Raw genomic sequence first — 22777 nt, forward strand, 5'->3', positions numbered from 1 at the left:
GAAGTCTATTTTACTTGTAAAATCCATAAAGTTCTTTAAATCAGCCCAAATAAACAAAACACGAACACACTGTGTTTTTGTTTCCTTGAGTTCCAGGAAGAAAATACCATCAATTAATATAAACTTTCTCTCGAGAGTTTTGGTAACTGGATGTAAAATGTAAGGTATTGACATGATTCTACTGATGTCTTCCAGAGAAAATCCTTCCTTTCCTCGTCCTGGCTTCTGGTAGTTGTAGGTAGATCTAGATGTTTATTGTTTGATTTGAAATGACACTCCAATCTCTGTCTCCTTCTTTACAAGATGTTCTCAGAAAGTTGGGTGTCCAGATCCCTTTAGGTGGAATACTGTCTATTCTACACCAATGTTTGTTGTCTCTCCTTGAAAACCTTCCAAGACATGGAATTAGGATTCATCCTAATGCAGCATCACTTCATTGCATCTTCAAGGAGTCTACATAAGGTGACATTCAGAGACACTAGCAGTTAGAAATTAAACATAGCCTTTAAGGAGATGTTCTGTATCCTATAGTTGGGCAAACATTGAAGAGTTCTTTACAACAAAATACATTCCAGTTATCAGAGAATAGACAAGTTGGAAAGTGTTTTCAAAAATAATCTGTTATGACCTGAATCATTGCCTGGCTTTTTGGTTCACACTTGAATCAATCCTATCACTCAGGAAACTGAGGCAATAGCTTTGCCAATTTAGAGCTAACGTGAGCTACATAGTGAAGGCTTGTCCAAAAAATAGCCTCACTGAAAGTCTTCTAAAACAGAGTGGCTTGTTCAAATTTTCCAACAAGCTAACATCTGAGACTCAATATAAAGCGAAATATTTGGTTTCAGTGGCATTTAGGACAAAGTCGCAGGATTGTAGAGATGACTCATGGTTAAGAGCACTGGTTGCTCTGCCAGAGCTCCTGAGTTCAATTCCCAGCAGCCACATGGTGGCTTACAACCATCTGTAATGAGATCTGGTACCCTCTTCTGTAGGCATACATGCAGTCAGAACACTGTATACATAATAAATATTTTTCAAAAATACTAAAAATAAATACAAAGTCACTAGGTACTCATTTATTCATTTGAGCATTGCATCAAAAACAGTAGTAAAAAAGTGATAAAGAACACATGACTTCCTCAAAAAATGTATAAGGAGGAGCTTGGGCGTTCCCCGACCCCATAGACGCCCAGGTCGCCCTGCAGTACTGGCTACCCCCTCCCGCCTGCCATCCCGGCTCCCATCCAGCAGGGGCCCTGACTTCTAGCAGAGGACCATCGGAGGGGTGAGTTTGCTTCGGGCCTTGACAGGGTCCTGGTGAGGAAGAGCTTTGGTGTTCCCCGACCCCACAGTCGCCCAGGTCGCCCTGCAGTGCTGGCTACCCCCTCCCGCCTGCCATCCCAGCTCCCATCCAGGTACAAATTCCTATATTTCTCCCTTCCCCCTGGGGCCATAAAATTTTCCCCAGCTCAGCTGCCTTGCAAGCTGAGCCTGCATTGTAAGCACATCCAGGAAAGAGGGAGTGCCTGTGCTTCAATAGCCTGCCTGAGGAAAGGTGGGCATTCTGTCACTGAAGTCCCTGCCCAAGAAGGGAACCTGACCCGGTAACAGAAGTTCCAATAGAGAACATTTGAAGTAAGAGATGGGCAGACACCAAGGCAAGACCTCATCCAATAATCTGAAAAACAACATGAAAACACAAGATCCCAAGGACCCTACAACAGAAGGGCTTGAACACCTTAACCCAGAAGAAGTGGAAAAAAGTGCCATTATGAAAGCAATAGAGTCCTTTAAACAGGATATGAATAACTCCCTTAAAGAATTGGATGAGAAATATAACAAAAAGTTTGAAGAAATAAGTAAATCCGTGAATGAGACCCTGAGAAACCAAGAAAAAACAATCAAACAAGTAAAGAAAACAGTGCAAGAATTGAAAACTGAAATGGAGGCAATGAAGAAAACACAAACCGAGAACCGGCTGGATATGGAAAACCTAGGTAAACGAACGGAGACTACAGAATCAAGCATAACCAATAGAATACAAGAGATAGAAGAACGAATCTCGGAATCTGAAGATACCATAGAGAAAATAAATGCTCTGGTCAAAGAAAACGGCAAATCCAACAAATTCTCTTCACAAAACATTCAGGAAATCTGGGACACAATAAAAAAAAACCAAATCTAAGAATAATAGGGATTGAAGAAGGAGAACTGCAGATCAAAGGCCCAGAAAATATATTCAACAAAATTATAGAAGAAAACTTTCCCAACCTAAAGAACGATATTCCTATGAAGGTTCAAGAAGCATACAGAACACCGAATAGACTGGATCAGAAAAAAACATCCCCTCGCCATATAATAATCAAAACACAAAACATACATATTAAAGAAAAAATTTTAAGAGCTGCAAAGGAAAAAGGTCAAGTAACTTATAAAGGTAAACCTATCAGGCTTACACCGGATTTCTCTATGGAAACCATGAAAGCCAGAAGATCCTGGATAGAGGTACTGCAGAAACTAAGAGACCATGGATGCAAACCCAGACTACTATACCCAGCCAAGCTATTGTTCACTATCAACGGAGAAAACAAAATATTCCAGGATAAAAACAAATTTAAACAATACGTAGCTACTAATCCAGCCTTACAGAGAATATTAGAAGGAAAATCACTACCGAAGAAATCCAACATTCCCAACACGGCCTACAATAACTCGAACATCTAGCGACCATTCACAAGCACAAATCAAAGAAGAAAAACACATACACTCTACTACCTAAAAAAAAAAAAAAAAAATGACCGGAGTCAACAACCACTGGTCATTAATATCACTTAATATCAATGGACTCAATTCACCTATAAAGAGGCACAGACTTAGAGATGGGATACGAAAATAGGATCCAACATTCTGCTGTTTACAAGAAACACACCTCAACCACAAAGACAGACACCTACTCAGAGTAAAGGGCTGGGAAAAGGTTGTCCAAGCAAATGGACCTAAGAAACAAGCGGGCGTGGCCATTCTAATATCTAACAAAATCGACTTCAAACTAAAATCAATCAGAAGAAATGGAGATGGACATTTCATACTCATAACTGGAACAATTCATCAGGAGGAAGTCTCAATCCTGAATATCTATGCTCCTAATATAAAGGCACCCACATATGTAAAAGAAACTCTTCTAGAACTCAAGGCGGCCATCAAACCACACACACTAATAGTAGGAGACTTCAACACTCCTCTCTCACCAATGGACAGGTCAATCAGACAGAAACCAAACAGAGAATTGAGAGATCTATTGGAGGTATTGAATCAAATGGACTTAACAGACATCTATAGAACACTCCACCCAAATAGGAAAGAATATACCTTTTTCTCTGCAGCTCATGGAACCTTCTCGAAAATTGACCACATACTCGGTAACAAAGCAAACTTCCACAGATACAAAAAAATATTAGTAACTACCTGTGTCTTGTCAGATCACCATGGACTAAAATTAGAATTCAACAACAATGCTCCCCCCAGGAAGCCAACAAACTCATGGAAACTGAACAGTCAACTACTAAATCACCCCTGGGTCAAGGAAGAAATAAAGAAAGAAACAGGGGGAGAGACGTGTCTCTGACTGTTTTGCCTGCTCTTAGAAATCTTTTTTTCCTATCAGCGACCTCATCTAGTACTGACATGAGGGTTACACCTACACTTATTGCATTTTGTTATGCTTTGTTTCATTGATATCACTGGGAAACCTGTTCTCTTCTGCAGGGAAACAAAAGAGGTGGATCTGGTTTAGAGGGGAGGTGTGTATGGGGAACTAGGAGGAATGTAGGGAGGGGAGACTGTGATTTGGTTGTATTGTATGAGAGAAGATACAGAAAAAAAATGTTACCTAGAGAGAAAGAAAAACAAACACTAAATTTTCATATAAACACATCTTCCCCTGTGCTTTATTTTTACATTGATTCTGGGGATCAAACTCAAGTCCCTACACTTGAGAATTAAGCTCTTTACTGATTGAGCTATCTCCCCAAACTTTCTTTCCCTTTGACAAGGAATAAAACATGGAATAAAAGATCTCCTTAAAACCAAAACCTGGAAATCATAATATATATGCAAAATACCTAAAGGAAAATAATGACATCTTGAAATTTTCAGGAAAATGAATAGTACTAGAAAAAATAAACATACTGAGGTAACCCAGACCCAGAAAGACAAATATAATATATACTCACTCACAAGTGGATTTTAGACATAAAGCAAAGAAAAACCAGGCTACGGTCCACAACCCCAGAGAAGCTAGACAACAAAGAGAATCCTAAAATTGCCATACATGGATTTACAGGAAGAAGAAAAAGACAAGAACTCCTGAGTAAATTGGGAGTATGGGGGCAAAAGGGAAGATGGAAGGGGAGAGGGAAGGAAGGAAGGAAGGGAGTTTTTATAATTTAATAAAAAAATTTAAAAAAGAATTCGCAGTGGATCAAAAATATGAACTTTCAAAACAGAGGAATTTGAACAGTAGCCATCCTTTGGGCTTAATAAATGAGATAACTTGAGGAAAGTTTCTAGAAATTTCAGTTTCTTGGGCTGAAGGAGATGAAGCAACGTCCACTTTAACAGGAATCAAACAGTTGTACCCCCTTTGTTTTTTTGTACTTTTCTTTGAATGCAGTTTATTTCTCATATGTTTCTTTTAAAATGTGTTCCCTTCTGTTGCAGAAAGAAGGTTCTCTGATGATGGTGGATGAAGGCACTTATCTATGAGTATAGAAGAATATTGTTAGGAGTCATTTTATGGCTAGATTCCTTTAGCAGAATGTTTATGGGTGAGGATACAGGTCAAAAAATCCCAAGCTAACTCCAAAATATTTTAATATCATATTTTCTTTATTATAAGGGGAAAACTCACAAAATAGGAATGTTAAGTCCAACCTCAGCTGTGTTGCCAGAAGTAAAGACCTGTATTTTGAGATCTTATTTTGTTTACAGCCATCTTAAGTTTACAAACTAAGTAAAATATTCACCTCTATCACCTCTTCAAGGTAAATTCTGGGCCTAGGAAATTAATCTCATATCTTATTTCCTAGTGACACAACAGGCTTCAGACTTTAGAAGCAATTAGCATCTCCTTTGTTAGTTAGTATCTCTTTCTCTGAGCCAGAGACCTTCCAGACCTGAATTCGAGAAGGTCAGACTTTTCTGACACCCTCCCTTCTGCCTGTTTGCTATATAATATCTCATGAGAAAAAATAAAATTGGCAGCTTGATCAGAAAGCCTGTTATGCTGTCATTTCTCATGTCTCTTGTCCCTTCCATTCCTCTTTCTCCTCCAGGTTTACCACTGGCCCAGATACTGTGTAGCGCAAGAATCATCTCATGCAAGCTCTGGGCGGGTTGGCAATTTTCCCTGGGTACCTAAAAGGTCATACCTTAACCTGGTCCAACCTCTTAAAAATTATTGACTGACAGAGGTTCCCCATCACCTCCCCCCTTTTGTTTAAATAAGAAACTTTTAAAGCCAATACATAACTATATGCACTAGGAACAGATATCAAGTATAAGACTAGAATTACAGGCAGCAGAAACAATATTAAGAAAGGAACAGATGCAAATGTTTCAATAAACATTTTATCCAAAAATTCCAAGTCTTATATGGGAAATGGCTTGGTTAAATTGTAAGAAGAAGGTAACAATGATTCTCTATCGTAGGGCAAAATAGAGCTAGGCGGGGAAAACTGAACTAAGGGCTGGGAGAAAGAAGGTGGAGTCAAGGAGAAGCCATGTAGCCCCACCAGAGACAGATGCCTCATGGAACCTTGCCAGTAAGCCACAGCCATGTGATGATACACCGATTAATAGACATGGATTAAGTTAAAATGTTAGATCTAGCCAATAAGAAGCTAGAGCTAGTAGGCCAAACAGTAATTTATGTTGGGGCATAGGACCCCAACACTTGCTCACCCACGTTCATTGTTCATAATAGCCAGAAATTACAAACAACTTAGATGTCCTACAATAGAAGAATGCATAAAGAAAATATGGTGTATTTATAAAATGGATACATTTTTAATAACTGAGTACATTTATAAAACTACAACCCCCCATTGTGCAATTAGTTAGGCATTAAAAAATAGCATCATAAAGTTTTAGGTAAATGGATAGAAGTAAAACATATCATCCTAAAGTAACAAAAATCCAGAAATACAAATATGGTATGTTTTCACTTACATGTGGATATTAACTGTTAAGTCAATGATAACCAAGCTAAAATACATAGAACTATAGAGGTTCAGTATATATTAGGGCACTAGGGGGACAAATAGATCTCCCTAGGAAAAAGAAATAGTTATGGATATATAGGAGTGGGGACTGGAATGACAGGATCAAGTGTAGAGAAAAGGTAGGAAGAGGGTGATGAGACAGCGAATATGCAGAAGAGATAGCAATGATTGTGATCCATTTGAGACAGTGTGGAAACCTAGTGCAGTATAAGTATTTTAAAATACAAACCTTTATGAAGCCTATCTTAATGAAATCACCAAATAATGGAAAAGACTGATCTCTAACCCAACATCACCTGACCAAATGAAGCTTCCAGTACTGAGAGTGAGTTTATCTTACTGAGTCTTTGTCCAAACGTGTCCCACAGGAATCCCCAAACAACCTAGACTGTTGCCAAGACTATAGGTTGCTCTCTAAAAACTAATAGCAAGACCTCATTGCTGAAGGTAACACCTACACAATCACATAGAATAGGCAATCTGGTGACAATACGAAGCTTTTCACACCTTTGTGCTACAGTCTTTAGTATATAAAAGTACTCTCTAGGCTACCAAAGGAGAAAGGTCAACACTAACCCAGCCCCAAACCCTTTGATCTATAATGGTATCCTGTCTGCAAGATGTGCTAGGGCAGTGGTGGCACAGAGTTTGTGGGAATAAACATCAATATTTGATTTGACTGAAGGCCCCTTCTAAGAGGTGGAGCCCATACCTGACACTGCTTGTGTGACCAAGAACCTGAGAATTATATTACCCAGGGACATAGGATAAACCCTATCCTGCCATCCTAAACACCCCCCCACACACACACACATACACACGCACACAAGCATGCACACACACAAATACAAACAAAATAATAGCAATAAAATGACTTCTAATGACATTCTTTCATATTCATAGATTAACATCTTGCCTAACCATCATCAGAGAAGCTTCTTCCTGGAGTAGATAGGAACAAATACAGGCACTGTGCAGAGAGTGAAAGACCTTGCAACACTCAGCTCTAAATGCAATGTCTCCAACAAACCTCTCCCTATTGGGGCTCAGGAAAGCCCATGAAAGAGGAGGAGGAAAAAAAAGTATAAAAATAATATTAATTAAAATAATAATACTAAAGCAGAAACAGAAATAAATTGATGTATGGGGAAAATGCTTCTGAGATAAACAGCCAAAAAATTAAAAAGAATACCTATGTAACTCTAACTGGGACCTTACAGTGAATTTTCAATATCTTGGTAAATAAACTGAGATAAGAATTTAACAACGCTTTAAGCCAACACCAAAGTCAGGTCTGTGAAAGTTTGTTTGTTTTCCACTTTGAAAATGTAGCTAAGGTAAAGGACACCAAACTAGATTTGATGATTTCATATTGTATTCACAAACCTACAAATAAAAATGACAAATTATACCAACAACAACAAAAAAAACATAGGTCATTTGAAAGATGAACATTCCTAATATGACAGCTTCATTAAAATTACAAAACCTTAAAATTTTCATCTGTATTTTACCTTCAAATATATGATTCATTTTGTGAGTGTGTTCATGTGCATGTGTGTGTCTGTGTACTGTGGTAAGTATTTGTACATGTTCATGTGTACATATCCATGTATAAGAGAAACCCACCTGTCTTGTGTATGTAATGTCAAAGTTTAATGTTAGTTGTTGATCCTTTCAATCTTCTTTAGTTGAGTCAGGGTCTTCCCTTGTCACCATTGAATGTGTCAGACTACCAGGGACTCTCTTGTCTCCACCTTCCATCTCACAATAAAAGTGCTAAGACTACAGAGGCGTGGTATCATATCTGGATTTACATCGATTATAGTGATCCAAATATAGGTTCACATACTTGAGTGGTAAGATACACAGACCTCATCCTGCTGATTTTTTAAATTTATTTTTGTTAAACTCTTTTATCAAGTGCTGAGATATTTTTCTGGCTTTATTTAGAAGGCAATACAATTGATTTTAAGCAAAGAAACTGAGTTTTTATTTACATCGCTTTCTCTTCTTTATCATTGTTTGATGAATGAATTTGTGAGCCAGAATGTATGTTCTGCCATAGAAAAAACTAATTTGTCTTCACCCTACACTCAATTCAAAATTTTTATTATGATATTGGTTTCTATTCAAGAGAGGGAGAGAAGAGAGCAAATAAGGATTAAGAATATGCTTTAAGGCACTATCACATATTACACATACATTCAAAAAAACCCAAATGTTATTGTTTTTAACATTAACTAACAGTATATAAATATTCAAATAGTATTCAGATTTAAGAACATTTTGAAATTATAATTTAATAATTTAAAACTAATTCTTACTAAAATCTACATTATACATATAAAATATTTTAAAATACTAATCTATGACTAGCAAATGGCTTAGGGGTTAAGGACTGACAATCTGAGTTCAACCCCCATAGTCAATGAGGCTGGAGTGAGAAAACTGACTTTGAGAACTATCTTGTGTTGTCCTTCTACCTATGTGCTGCTTTTATTGGTTAATGAATAAATCTTTATCAGTCAGGGGCTTAGTAGAATAGAACTAGGCGGGAAAACTAGACTGAATGCTGGAAGAGAAAATGCAGAGTCAGGAGAAGCCATGTAGCCCCACCAAAGACAGACACTGGACAGAACTTTACCCGGAAAGATACAGCCATGTAATGATAAACAGATTAATAGAGAGAAGATATAAAAGTAAGCCAGAAATATGCTTAAGCTACTGACCAAATAATATCGCAAATAATATGGTTTCGGAGTGATTATTTCAGCTGAGAACAACCAAGCAGCCTCTGACTACAACGACCCATGCATGAACTATGGCAGGAACATATGTTGTTCACATAATAAAACTATGAAAAAAATCATAATCCATAAAACATGATCAGAAACGTTTTATAAGAGTATTCTTTATTATGAAAATAAAAATCCACACTGATATTTTCTGTTATATTTTCTCTTCTGAGTTATAACCTGGCCTCAAATCTTAAGAACTCCTCAAAGAACTCCTCAAAGAATAGACTGCTGTCCTTAGAATTCGGATCCTCAGAAGTTCTCCAACCCTGCAGGTTTAAACCAAAAAGCATCAGTCAATTTTCACATAAAACTAGTTAACAGATTTTCATCCTACACGTTCAGTTCATGAAGTGTGAGTGCAGTGATTATTTCTTGCTTCACACTCTCCTTTGCCTGTTGTGGCTATGGATGGATTCACCCTTTCCTCAAGGTCACAAGAAGGTGACATAGGGATGAATACTTTGCATTTATAAAGTTAAAATCTTCCTTTTTGTTTAGACAGAAAAGGAGAGGCGATGTGGAATTCCCTTCTGTATGCTGTATTCATGTTTTATTGCTATTGATTAATAAAAAAAATCTGATTTGGTCTAAAGCAGGGCACAATATAATCAGGTGGGAAATCTGATATGGAGAAAGTAGATGGAGTAAGAAAGACACCATGTAGCCACTGGAGGGGACAGATGCCTGCTGAAGCTTGTGAGAACCTTGCAGGTAGGCCACAACCTTGCGGTGATTCACAGATTAATAGAGATGGGTTACTTTAAGATATAAGAGCTAGCTAGAAATATGTGTAAGTTAATAGGCCAAGCAGTGTTTTAATTAATACAGTTTCTATGTGATGATTTTGGGTTTGGGTGGCAAGGAAATGAATGAGCAGCCTCTGTCTACATGAAGGTTACTATTTCTCCAAACAAAACAGCAGAGAAAACTGGCTTCTGTGTTCTTGCTATGAAAAGTCTTTTTTTTTTTGATTTTTCAAGACATGGTTTCTCTGTAGCTTTGAAGCCTGTCCTAGAACTAGCTTTTGTAGACCAGGCTGACCTCGAACTCACAGAGATCTATCTATCTCTGCCTCCCAAGTGTTGGGCTTAAAGACGTGGACCACCACTGCCTAGCTGAAAAATCATTTTTTATCTAATATCTGGAAAATATAGCTAAATAATGTATAATAACATATGAAAAATTAAAATCTCTTTTGTTAAATAATGTACAATAACATGAAAAATTGAAATCTCTTTAGAATCACATTTTAACTTTAGAAGAATTCCAGACATTAACTTCTATATTTAAGTGCAAATTTTTCTTCCCAAGAAGTAGTTATGATTAATTATAAATTGAAGAATAAAGGAAGAAAACAGGCAATTGATTTACGTGATCAGGCCCTGTTCATAAAATTCAGACGTTTGAGAAACACTTAAAAGGAATGTTCAACATACTTAACCATTAGGGAAATGAAAATCAAAACTACTCCTAGGTTTCATCTTATACCAGAACAGCTAAAGTCAATAACTCAAGTGACAATAAATGCTCTTGAGGATGTGGAACACTCCTCCATTGCTAGTGGGAGCATAACCTGGGAAACCGTATGGTGGTTACTCAGAAAGATAAGAATCAATTTACCTCAATATCCAGATATACCATTCTTGGGCATATGCCCAAAAGACACATCATCCTACCATGAGGAAATTTCCTCAACCACGTTAACTGCTGCTTTAGTAATAATAGTTAGAAACTAGAAAGAACCTGGATGTCTTCAACAAAGGAATGGGTAAAGAATGATTATTAGCCATTAAATAAATATTAATCAACTTACAATCTACAGACCCAGAGAAGCTATGTATAGAGGAAGGGAAATGGTTGAACACATTGAGCACCCAGGGGCAGGGGAAACGGAATAGTTTTTATGGTTGAAGTGGGGGTGGTGGGTAGGGAGAAGAACAGAAAGATCAAGTGGGGAGTTTCATTTGCATTTTTAATAAAAAAAGAGAGGAAATCAGCCACACTGATCAGCCTTACAGACCAGACAGTGGTGACAGAACTAGAGTAGAATACAAGATGGAAGGAGATAAGTCTCGGACGCAGTCTCATTCTGAGATTCCTGGAGGCTGGATCATCATTTCAGACTGAGATACAGAGCCAGTGACTGGCTGTTTTGATTTTCTGGCCTTCAGGTTGAATCCTTATTTCTCTTTCTTTGGGTTTTCATTAATCATGCTATAGGGAGTGGGAGCAGAGATTGGGTTAAAGGAGATAAAGTGGGGCAACAGTTGGAATTGATAGATACTTGAGAAATGTTATTGAAACCTAGTACAATCAAAGCTCCATAATATATATGAGGGTGACTTAATACCCACTCTATGAGACAGAATTCATACCCAATACTGCTTGAGTGACCAAGAACCAGACACTAGATAGTCCAGAGACCTAGGTTAAAACCAAACAGAACTGATCTAAAAATAAAAAAAATAAATAAAAACAAAACAAAACAAACAAAAAACCCAGTAAAATGACTCCTAATGATATTCTGCTATACTCATAGATCGGAGCCTTATCCAGTCATCTTTAGAGAAGCTTCCTGCTGCAGCAGACAGAAACAAATGCTCACACCCACAGTCAGACACTATGCAGAGGGAAAAAGTTTTCGGAACATACAGCTTTAAATTTGATGTCTCCATCATATCTCTCACCTTAGAGTCCAGGAAACCTGGCAGAAGGAGGAAGGAATATAAGACCCAGAGGGGAAGGAAGACACTAGGAGAAAAGGGCTCTCTGAATCAACTGGGCAAGGCTAATATGAACCCACAGAGGCTGCAGCAAAAAGCACATGGGCCTTCACTGGTCTCTGCTCTGTATTATAGCTTTCAGCTTAGTGTTTTCACGAAACTCCTAAGTATTTGAAGGAATGGGTATCTAGTGCCTGTTCTGGGTCTCTTTTCCTTCTGTTGGGTTGCCTTGTCCAGCTTAATGTGATGAGTTTTGTGTTATCTTTTTATATGTTATTTTGTCATGTTTGATTATTTCTAACAGCAGACAGAAAGAAAAAGAATGCCACTGGCCTGGAGGAGAGGTGGGAGCAAACTGGGTTGAGTATTGGTAGGAGAAATTGTAATCGGAATATGTTGCATGAGAAAAGAATCTGTTTTAAATAAACAGAAAAAAGAAAACCTACAATATTTTTTTAAAGATTCATTTATCTATTTATTTGTGTATATGAGTGTTCTATCTTCTTGTACCCCTGCTATAGATGTTTAGATATTTTTATGTAATTGAAATTATACAATGTGATTTTCTCTCTCTCTCTCTCTCTCTCTCTCTCTCTCTCTGTGTGTGTGTGTGTGTGCGTGTGTGTGTGTATGTGTCTACCTTTATTTGAGTCATTATGTTTTGTTTTTGTTTTTGTTTTTGTTTCTTTCTGGTTTTTGGAAACAGGGTTTCTCTGTGCAGCCCTGAATTTCACTCTGTAAACATGGTTAGCCTCAAACTCAGAGATTTCCGTGCCTTTCCCACCCTCTACTGGGATTAAATGCATATACCATTAATGGGAAAATGTATTAAGTATATGGTTCAAAATATCTTCAGCAATCTTAGAACAAATTATTTTTATGATCATAATAAAACTTGTGGAAATCATATAAAGCAAATTTTAAAATTTAAGTATATCACTACTATTATTTTAAAAGGTAATATGATATTGACAAATGAAAAATATAAAATTCTTACCAATGAAGAAATTAGTTAGTTAGAAATTTCTTTTTTCTTCCTTTCTTTTCTTTTTTTTTGCTTTCTTTTCTGGAGGGGCCGGATTCTCAGAACTGTCATGTACCAGCCTGTCATATTTTTGAAGTGCATAAAAAACAAGGAAGGTTGTGGCCAATTTGCAAATACTACCTGAATTAAAAAAATTAATACTTATAATGTAACTGTTTTTTAACAAAAGTTATTGAAAGAATACCATCTACGTGAAGAAAAGATATCATTTATTTTTGAAAGTATTAATTCCCCAATTATAAAATAAAATAAATTTAATATTATAAAGCTATGTTAAATATTTTTAAATGCTAACAAAATGTTTCATATTTGTCAGATATCCTCTAAAAGTAGCATTTTATGAATTCATAAACTGTATTAATTTGAAAACACATAAATGAATTGTACTTTTCAAATTTATCTGTCAGTAGAAACTGAAAATACTTAAAGGTTTAATCAGCTATAGTGTTTGAAATACTGGTCACTCTCCACAAATAAATAGTAATTTATAGAAAATATAATCATTCTTATAGGTTTTTGCTTTGTTTTAAATTTCTGAAAATTACAACTATCATATAAAAATAAACTCCACAAACAGAAAATCCTGTTTATTAGAGTAAAAATGTTGTAGCAAGACAATACCAGTTATCTAACACCAGTTGTGTCACATGAATCAGAGTTTTCCGTTTATGAAATATTTCATAAATTTTTAGAGATATTACCTCAAAGATGTAGTTACCTATGATCAAGCTGTAATTTTACAGTGAAAATTGTAAGCAATGAATGGCTGTGATGTTCTTTAGGAAGCACAGAGCTGGAGAAAAGAATGAAAAATTATAGGAATGCATCTGGTTGTGCTTCCAAGAACAGTGTGATGAGATCAGAACACTCAGCAATAGGAAAATATCCAGACAATACAATGAAATTTTCTATGTTTAAAGAAATAGAAAAATTAACATTCAAGGCAGAGGAGAACTTCATGGCAGTGGCATGCAGTCTACTTTGGGTACATTTCCATAGCAGATGAGATCAAGAGGTGCAAGACCACACTTTTATACCAGAAGGACCTGTAACTGGAGTATTCTGTTGCAGTCAGAGACCGAAATGCAATGATCATGCAAAGAACAAGGAGTGCGAAGAAATACCAAGACACATGCTTAATGCTGAGAGGGCAGAAGCCCAAACAAGAAAACAGTAAGATTAAGCTAAGAGCTGCACTGGTTGTTTTTATTCAGAATTATAGTCGAACAAAAGGAAACTGAATGGAAAGACTTGGTGAGTTCATAGCTTGGTCAGGAATGAGCAAGACCAAATGTTTGGAAGAAGAAAAGAGAAGTGGGGCCCAGCAAGCATTTACTAATGAGATTAGTTTGACTAAACAGGAGTGGGTCATTGTGCATCAAACAATGAAGAAGGATCTTCAGAACATTTCTGAACTCTTTGGAGAGATGTCTGCTCCTGACAGGGGTGGATTCTTCAGTGTCTTAAGTTTCATAGCTCTAAATGGACTTGCTACTTAGGGGAACTTTCTCTCCTTGCTTCCAAGTGAGTACCACTAAGTAGCCATGTCTCATATTTAACTACTAATGCTCACATTGGAAGCAGATCTTACTCAAATGTCCTAATTGTCCAGGGGAGTAAAATGCAAAAAAAAAATGGTTTTGGTATCTTGACAATTTAAATAAATTTTTGAAAAGAAAGCCAGGGAAACCAGCCTGTGATTTGCTGCAAGATTGGAGGTCACACAGAACAGGCCTAAAAGGGCGATGCCAACTTTAGCTTTGGAAATGGGCAATAGACAATCAGAGCAATTAGCAATATTAAGCAGCATCAGAGAAAGTAGACAGAGTACAGAGGCAGACCAAAAGAGAGACTGTGGATCTGGTAGTGTCTTCAAAATCACAGGCATAGGTTGCCTGCGGGGACACCCTTCAGCACTGTGTTCCTGGGAGACTGGGTTTGGAGTTTTAAGATTCAATATCTACTGTGACAGATTTCAATCTTCTTTAAGTCCTCAGTACTCCTCTTTATCTCCTGACATCTCCCTTAGGACTAATGATTCTTGTCCTGTCTTGTCACACTTCTAATTTGCAAGCATGTAATTTTTTTTTTTTAACAACAGCTCATATCTGAAAGTGCTTTCCATGAGTCTCAAGTGAACCCGTGATTTTGAACTTTGCAGTGATGCTGAAGGGGCCTTGGCACTGTGAGGATAGAATTACTATATTTTGCATTAAGACATCTCAGATCTCAGAGGGCAGGGATGGATTGCTGCACATTGGGTGCTCATGCATTCGAAGCTTGATCCTGTTGTACTAAGACCATGGTGATGAGTCTTATAAGAGTTGGGGCCCAGTGGGGGACTCTTAGAGAACACTAGGGATACAGATTTTACAAGTAATTGACATTGATTGTTTCCCCGGGGTAGCACTGAGGTTAAGCTCTGGCTCTTTTAGCATCCTGTCTCTTAATGTGATAGCTCTCTAATGCACAGGTTCCGCACATTATGTCAGATAGCATGATCTGATACAGTCAAAAGGCCCACAGAGAATTACAGTCCTATTTGTCATTTGAAACTCTCAATCCAGGGACTAAATAAACTTATTTTCATTATAAAGTACCAAGACTCAACTGCTTTTATAACAATCAAAAGGAAAAATAATATACATGATATCTATCTGATTTACGCATGTTGTCAAAGGGACAAGTTTTTCTTCTTTGTCGGGGTCCAGTAGAATCTTTGGTATGTAATGAAAAATTGTCATTGTCCATTCATCAATTGGTTAGTTTGCTGCACATTTCTAGACTTACTAGATGGTGCTACCTTAGTTAGTTTTGAATTTCTAAGTAGTTCCTATGCTTTTCATTTCTTCTGAATTTATTTCTGGTTCCCATCCAGACTGTCTTCTGTTGTTTGTCTCTGCAGTAAACCTTTTATACCGTCATAATGTGGTAACATTTTCCAGGGTTCTCCAGTGAGTACATGAAAATGTATGTCGCGCCACACTGCACAGACTCACACAAATAGCACATAGGCATTCATTACTTTGGTTCAACATGCTGCTATCAATGAAATCAAAACATATTTTGCATGTCTTTTACCCACACACACTCTTCCAATTTTCATCATTCATCTTGTTCATCATTCTTGAACTCTTAGGCAAAGGATCTAAATTAGCATGACTTTCTTTTTTCTTCTTTTGCAGTTTCGTGTGTAGCGAAGTCCTTGGAGTTGATCTTAGAAACTTGATCTCATGAGTTTTCTGAAGCTTATTCTCATTTCATTGAAAAGAATTCCTCTCCACGATACATGGGCATCACTTCTCTCTCTCTTCGGCTACCTGAATCAAGGCTACCGGAACTCAAGCCATGTACGAGCACAGCAGTTGACACTAAAGGCAAGATGACTGCTGACTGACTAACAGGTAGATAAGGTCCTTGGATGAAGTAATGATTTGCCTTCTGGGAGGAACAAAAGAGGAATGCTTATTTTCTAATGTTATTCAAAATGTCCTATAATTTAAGATTCATGAATTATGCTTTCTCTGTAAAGTCTGTTTAATATTTTCAGACCATGTAATTGGTGGTGTGACACCTGAACCATGGTTGAGGCTGCACACTCCACTCTGGCAGCTACCTCAGCTTCATTAAAGGATGAATTTCTATTTTGTCAATTAGTCTCTCTGGGTTTAGTCACAGATGTTCCCAGTGCAACCCTGTCCCTATGTTAAGGGCATATGCTTGCTTGTTTTTAATAAAACCATTAATATTCTTTTAAACGTAATTTTTTAAAAGGAATTCCTTCAGAATTTCACATATTCTATTTTATATATTCATCCCCCTACTCGCCCCTCTAACTCTTGCCAAACACACCCTACCTTACCATGGTCTTTTACAGTTTTTCTTCCAACCCCTGCTTTTAAAAGTAACTCATTGTAGTGGCTTGAATGAGAATTTCTCCCACAGTCTCAGGTATTTGGACACCGATCCCCAGTGATGACCCTGCCAGGGAAGGTGGCTTTGCTGGAGGACTTCTTTATTAGGAATAGGCATTGGGAATTCATAGCTTTATCCTAATTTTCCTGATTTCCTCTGTTTCATGTTTATAATTGAAGATGCGATCTCTTAGCTCCCTGCACCTGCTGTCATGTCTGCCATCTACTGGCAAGCCTTCCCACTGCGACTGACTCATCACTCTGGAGGCATACATCAAAATAAACCCTGTGATAAATTACTTTTCGTCACTACACTTTATTACAGCAGTAGAAAAACAACTAATACAGAATTTGTTAACAGTGGGCGGGTTATTGTTATGAAGAACTTGACTATGTTGGTTTTTGGAGAAATGTAGAAAATTTTGGAACTGTGGAATAGAAAAACAATTGAATTCTGTAAGTAGAACTTCATGAGTTGTTCAAATAGGATCCTGGAGAACAATAATCCTGAGGGAACTCTGAAAAATGGAGGCACAGTTCAGGAAGATCCAGAGGGGAGTAAAGACAACTGGTCTAGCAGTCATTCCTGTGATGTTTAGGTACAGCATTTGTCTATCTTCTGCCTGTGTTCCAAGAATTTGACTAAAGCCCAATTAAAATATATCGACTAGTTTCATTGGTGGAAGATATTTCAAGACAGCATATCTTTGTACCCAAGGCTTGGTGTTATGTCTCCTCTTTATAGGTCTTCAGCAAAAAGGAAGTGAGACAGAAGAGATAAAAATGTACAGTTTCAAGAGAAAAGGACTCCTAGGAAGTTTAGTGTTACTAATAGAGGCTGGAAGAGTAGTTGTAATTGTTAAGGAGGCTAGCATTAATAAAGAAAGACCTCTGCACTGGAATAAAGGAAAAGATAACCCAAGGACACCCAGATGACCTTTTGATTTGTAAAAGGGAGCCTGAGGGTTTTCTGTTCTGAGGAAGCTAGCAAAAGTTGCTACAGATGTCACTCCAGGCTGTCATTGTCCATGGAAAACTGGAAACCAAATCCAATAGTGGTGTTCACAAGGTACTAATAGTAGGAGTGTGAAAGACATAAAAGTGAGTGACCAGGTTGTGAATTTCTCCTTCCAATTGTCAGTCTGCTGCTGAGGCCAGCCAACACTTGGCAGCGTTGTCCCTTCAACAGGAAGAGTCTAAGAAGAAAAAAGGCCATGAAAGACCATTCTATGAAGCTGGGAAAGTGAATCTGAGCTGTGAAGTGACAAGGAAGGTTTGAGAGCTCATGTCTTTGTCCTGCATCCTGATCATTTGTTCTGCTTTGTGTTTATTTAACAAGATTTTGGAGATATCAAAACCGTGAAATATCTACCAGAGAGAGCAGCAGACTGGAAGTAGGAAAGTGTATTGCAAAGCTGGAGTGGTGTAGCCATCTAAGTACCCTGACACTTGGCCCAGGTTACATGTTTTTACTCCTGTGTCTTGAGCATCCTCAGTATGTACCCATTTGGGGCATCCTCAGTATGTCCCCATTCTCCTGGTTTGAAAAGGTAATGTGTATAATGTGCCTTTAAACAGTGGATGTCTGTAATTGGCCTTTTGACTTTATGTGAGGTTACAGTTAAGGGATTTCCTTGAACCTCCAAAGAGACTTTGGACTTTGATTCTTTAAGCAGTGCTGAGACTAAATGCATTTGGCATTATGATGCCACCATTAGCTTACGAGGGCCAGTGAGTAGAATATGGTAATTTGAGCCAATAGACTCAGGGATAAAAATACTTGGCTCTTCGTTGTTTGCACAGTTTGTGGAGGCAGAATAGTTTCAATGAAAACATTTTATTGGGGACAAGGAAGGTTTGAGAGCTCATGTCTTTGTCCTGCATCCTGATCATTTGTTCTGCTTTGTGTTTATTTAACAAACCCCAACCTTTTGCCCAAGGCAAAATTTATGTGGAAATTTTATTTATTTATTATGTGGAAATTTATTTTTGGAAAAAAAATATTGAGTAATTTTGTGAGAATTTCAGTAACAAAAACTGACATAATTTATCTAATATTACCAAAATAGGAGAAATGAAGGTGGACTTTTCTGTCTTGACAGCCAGTTTTCAAATAACCATACAGATATTTATTTTTAATTATAAATGCTTGGCAATAGCTCAGGCTTATTACTAGATAGCTCTTACATTTTAATTAACCTATATTTCTTATCTATACTGTGCCAGGTGGCAGTAACTTTTTTCAATGTAGCAAGTTTATCTTGCTTCTTTCCATGTTCCCTCACACTCCTGAGACTCCTTCCTCCTTCTTCATTACACTCTCTTTTTGTCTGCAAGTTCCACCTAATTTCTACCTGTCCATCTATTGGTAAGTCAGCTCTCTAGTTAACATGTAAATATGTAACACATATTTACAGTTTACAAAGATTGTTCCACAGCAGTAAAATGATCAAGTTTAGTCTTCAGAGAGATAATATTTCGAAGATGCTATTTACTAATCTTTAATAATGTAAAGTTGAAAAATCCATGAGGGAAACCAATTTTATTATATAAATGCACAGGCAAAATTAGTTAACAACTGAAATTATACCAATTATCATTTTTTTAAGGAATGATGCAGAACTGTAGTCCACTTAACAAAACAAGTATTTATATAAATTCTGTAGTATAGGTTTATAAAATACTTCCTACACAATTTATAAGTCTTTAATTATCAAAGTATTTACTCATGGTAACTATTTCTTTTTTTATAAACAATTGCAAATTCTACAATCAATTTTATTTACTTAAATATATATAATTCACATTACTTACATAGTCCCAACAATATGAAGACCATTTTTTTCTTACTGTAGATCCAACAACGACCTTTACTTCCACATTTACTAACGTCCCAGTAAATACAAGAGCTTTTTGCTGTTAATCGAAAAAGTAGTGGTCCAGGGATGGATCCTATAAAATAGTCAATGATTATATAAGTGCTTTATAAACACACTATTGACCAGGACTAGAATAATTTCTATACACTCTTTCTCAGATACACCACACACATGTTTGTGCACACACACACACGATTCTCTAAACACATTCTTTAAAATACGGCAATATTTTTTATCAATTGTCTCCATGACCCTGACAATAAATATCCTGATCCCTGCATGTACAGGAATGTTGTATGACCTAGAAAAGAAAATATTGATTTGTTTCTAAATGATCATATTGGAAAATTACATTCTAAGTATCATTTATTTCTATAGATTTTTGATGTTCCTGATCTGCAGCAGGGAAGCTTTCTTGTAGTAGCATATTATTTGTATTTTGATAAATAAATCTTGCCTGAAGAACAAAGGCAAAGCTAAAACCACTAGAGGTCAGGTAATGGGGAAACTCACTTAAATTCGAGGATTTGGGAGACAGAATCAGAATCACACAGATCTTTGTTACTTTGTTAAGTCAAGGCCATCTTGAGCTACACAAAATCAATGCAGAAACAAATTCAGTTCATGGTGTCTTATACATTCAATCCCAGTCTTAGGGAGCCACACGCCTTTAATCCCAGCTCTAGAGGGAATACAAAATGGGAGGAGAGAGAGTTCTAATCTATTCAGTCTGCAGTCAATCAGCCTTGGTAGAGGTAAAACTTCTCTAGCTGCTTGGCTGTTTGGCTTTTCTGGTTTTCAGGTTGAGCCCCAATATTTATCTCTGGACTTTATCATTCATGGTACATTTGGCACCCAACAATTTGCCTGAGGCTTTTTAGCCATCAACACAGGATGGAACTGCACATGGACATCCCATTGGAGCTGAATGTGGGTCTCCAGCCTTAACTGACTAGGTTTCATTGCTCTCTCTCTCTCTCTCTCTCTCTCTCTCTCTCTCTCTCTCTTTCTCTCTCTCTCTCTTTCTCTCTCTCTCTCACCCATGGATTGAAGACTCTCCCTGCACCCCTTTCTTGGGCTGATGCCAAGGTAGTAGCTGCCTTGAAACCTAGTCAGGTTTAATAAAATAGATTACAGAAAGATCCAAATCCAGACATAAGATTGTAATGGAGAGGCAATTTCAACATTGTATTATAAGAACAGAGAGGAACAGCCTAAGGTTTTCAGAAAATCAACCTTGATATATCCAGTAACCTTACAAGAATTGCCAAATGGCAGAGGCTCTGTTGTAGATAACTGTATTCTTGTGCCATTGTTAGATTTAAAGAGATTCAAGGAAGCAATAGTTCTCAATGGCATGCATTCAACTTTTCTGAAGCAAATGTTAAACTCATGGTCAGTTTGTTACAGAATTATCTCTAATGACTGGAAAGATTTGGTTAAGGGAGTTTTAGAGACTGAAACATTTACAATGGAGTACCTGCTTCAGAGTAGAGGCCAAAATTGTTGAACAAATGGACTAAACCTAGAGGTAGGAAAATCTCCCAAGGTCAATTTCTTGAAGAAAGAAACTATAGAAAGGCAGGCTGTATATGATGACCACACACTGGATTTAGGCCAGCATCAGCTTTGAATGCTTGGCACAGAATTGGAGAAATAGGAAAGAAAATTGAGTCTTTTATTAAAGTTCTTCAAGGGCCAAAGGAAGACTTTGTGGATTTCTTAAAAAGATTGACTTTAGCAGTAAATAGAAGCTAACAAATAATAATTGAATCTATGGCTTTTGAGAATGCCAATTTTCTATGCAAAAGAATAATTAGGTCATTAAAGGCAAGGTCAGCACCTTGGATGAATGAATCTGAGATTCAGTTAATATAGAATTTCAAGAGCATGATTATACATGGATAGGAGAAGTGATTTCCAGAATTTTGGGGAAAAATTGAAATGTTAAATGTTATAATTGTGGCAAATAATGTCACTTTAAAAGGGATTATAGGCAAAATGCTCCTATAAACAATGTTTTCATTTTTCTAAAAATAATCTATTCAGAATTCCTCTCCCTTCTGGATTACGTGGTAGTCATTGGGCTAATGAAAATAGGTCAAGGAGGAATATTCTTAATAATACTTTGCCATCAGAAGACTCTGCAAGGAGTCTCTCACAGGTTACTTTGCCAAATTCAGTCCTTATGTCAAATCCTTTTCAGTCATTTCCTGTCATCATAGAGAAAACTCCTTTCCAAAGCAATGAAGGAAGTTAATGCCTATTGTAAGAAGCCATACTGCTCTGGATAACAGAACATCTATAGAAGGGAGAACAAAAAGTTCAACAGAAATCATAAAGCAAATATTTTGGCAAACTTATATAAATGAACAAAGACCCAAATTAAAAATATGAACAAACGACATTGCCATTGAAGGTCTGGTAGACACAGTTGTGGATGTAATTTCATCAGAATCTTGCCATACAAATTGGCTTCTTCATTACATAAATGTTCAATTTTTAGGAACTGAAACTTTATCTTAGGTAAAGGAGAGTACAAGATGAGTTGAATGTACAGGGCCAGAAGAACAGAGAGGAATATTAAAACCATATGTAACTAACATAGCACTGAGTGTGTGGTGATGTGACTTGTTACAACAAAGGACTTCTCAGATTAACATTTCTCCAATCTTAGAAACAAAACCATATATTAGCATATGTTTCAGAGAAAAATATTAGAATATTTTATAAAGAACATTCACCAACCATTGAGGTTGTACAGGAAGAGAGGACCACAGTTGCTGATATTCCAAAGGCACCAACAGCCCTACCTTTAAATATGGCTGACAGATAAACCTGTATGAGTTAACAATAAAGAGACTGCAGGCTTTAGAACAGTTGGTACAGGAGTATCTATATGCTCCACATATTGAAGAAGCAACCAGCCCCTCAAATACTTCTGTATTTGTTGTTAAAAAGCAATCTGGAAAATGAAGAATGGTAACAGATTTAAGAACTATTAATAAAGTGACTCAGCCAATGGACTTTCTATAGTCTGGCACTCCTTTGACTTCTCTATTACCTAAAGGATGGCCTCTAATAGTTATTGACTTAAAAGATTATTTCTTCACTATAACTTTACAAGAAAA

At 37.0% G+C, this 22777-nt stretch overlaps 1 protein-coding gene across 2 annotated transcripts in view; it reads right to left on the reverse strand.

Moving 5' to 3' along the window:
- Positions 1–9177: 9177 nt before the first annotated feature.
- LOC125405424 (solute carrier organic anion transporter family member 6A1) overlaps positions 9178–22777 on the reverse strand; it is a 70066-nt gene continuing 56466 nt past the window's right edge. The window contains exons 12-14 of one of the 2 annotated variants that reach the window (XM_085696159.2): positions 19582–19719; positions 12806–12912; positions 9178–9351 (exon numbers count right to left, since the gene is read on the reverse strand). In XM_085696159.2, the coding sequence (XP_085552285.2) occupies positions 12821–12912; positions 19582–19719 (230 nt within the window). In that variant the 3' untranslated portion in view covers positions 9178–9351; positions 12806–12820. Of the gene's footprint in view, positions 9352–12805; positions 12974–19581; positions 19720–22777 lie in introns of both variants that reach the window. The other variant, XM_048441989.3, reaches the window with a different exon arrangement.

The sequence above is a fragment of the Myodes glareolus genome, chromosome 1 (genome assembly GCF_982192425.1).
Source record: "Myodes glareolus chromosome 1, mMyoGla1.1, whole genome shotgun sequence".
NCBI classification, from domain to species: domain Eukaryota; kingdom Metazoa; phylum Chordata; class Mammalia; order Rodentia; family Cricetidae; genus Myodes; species Myodes glareolus.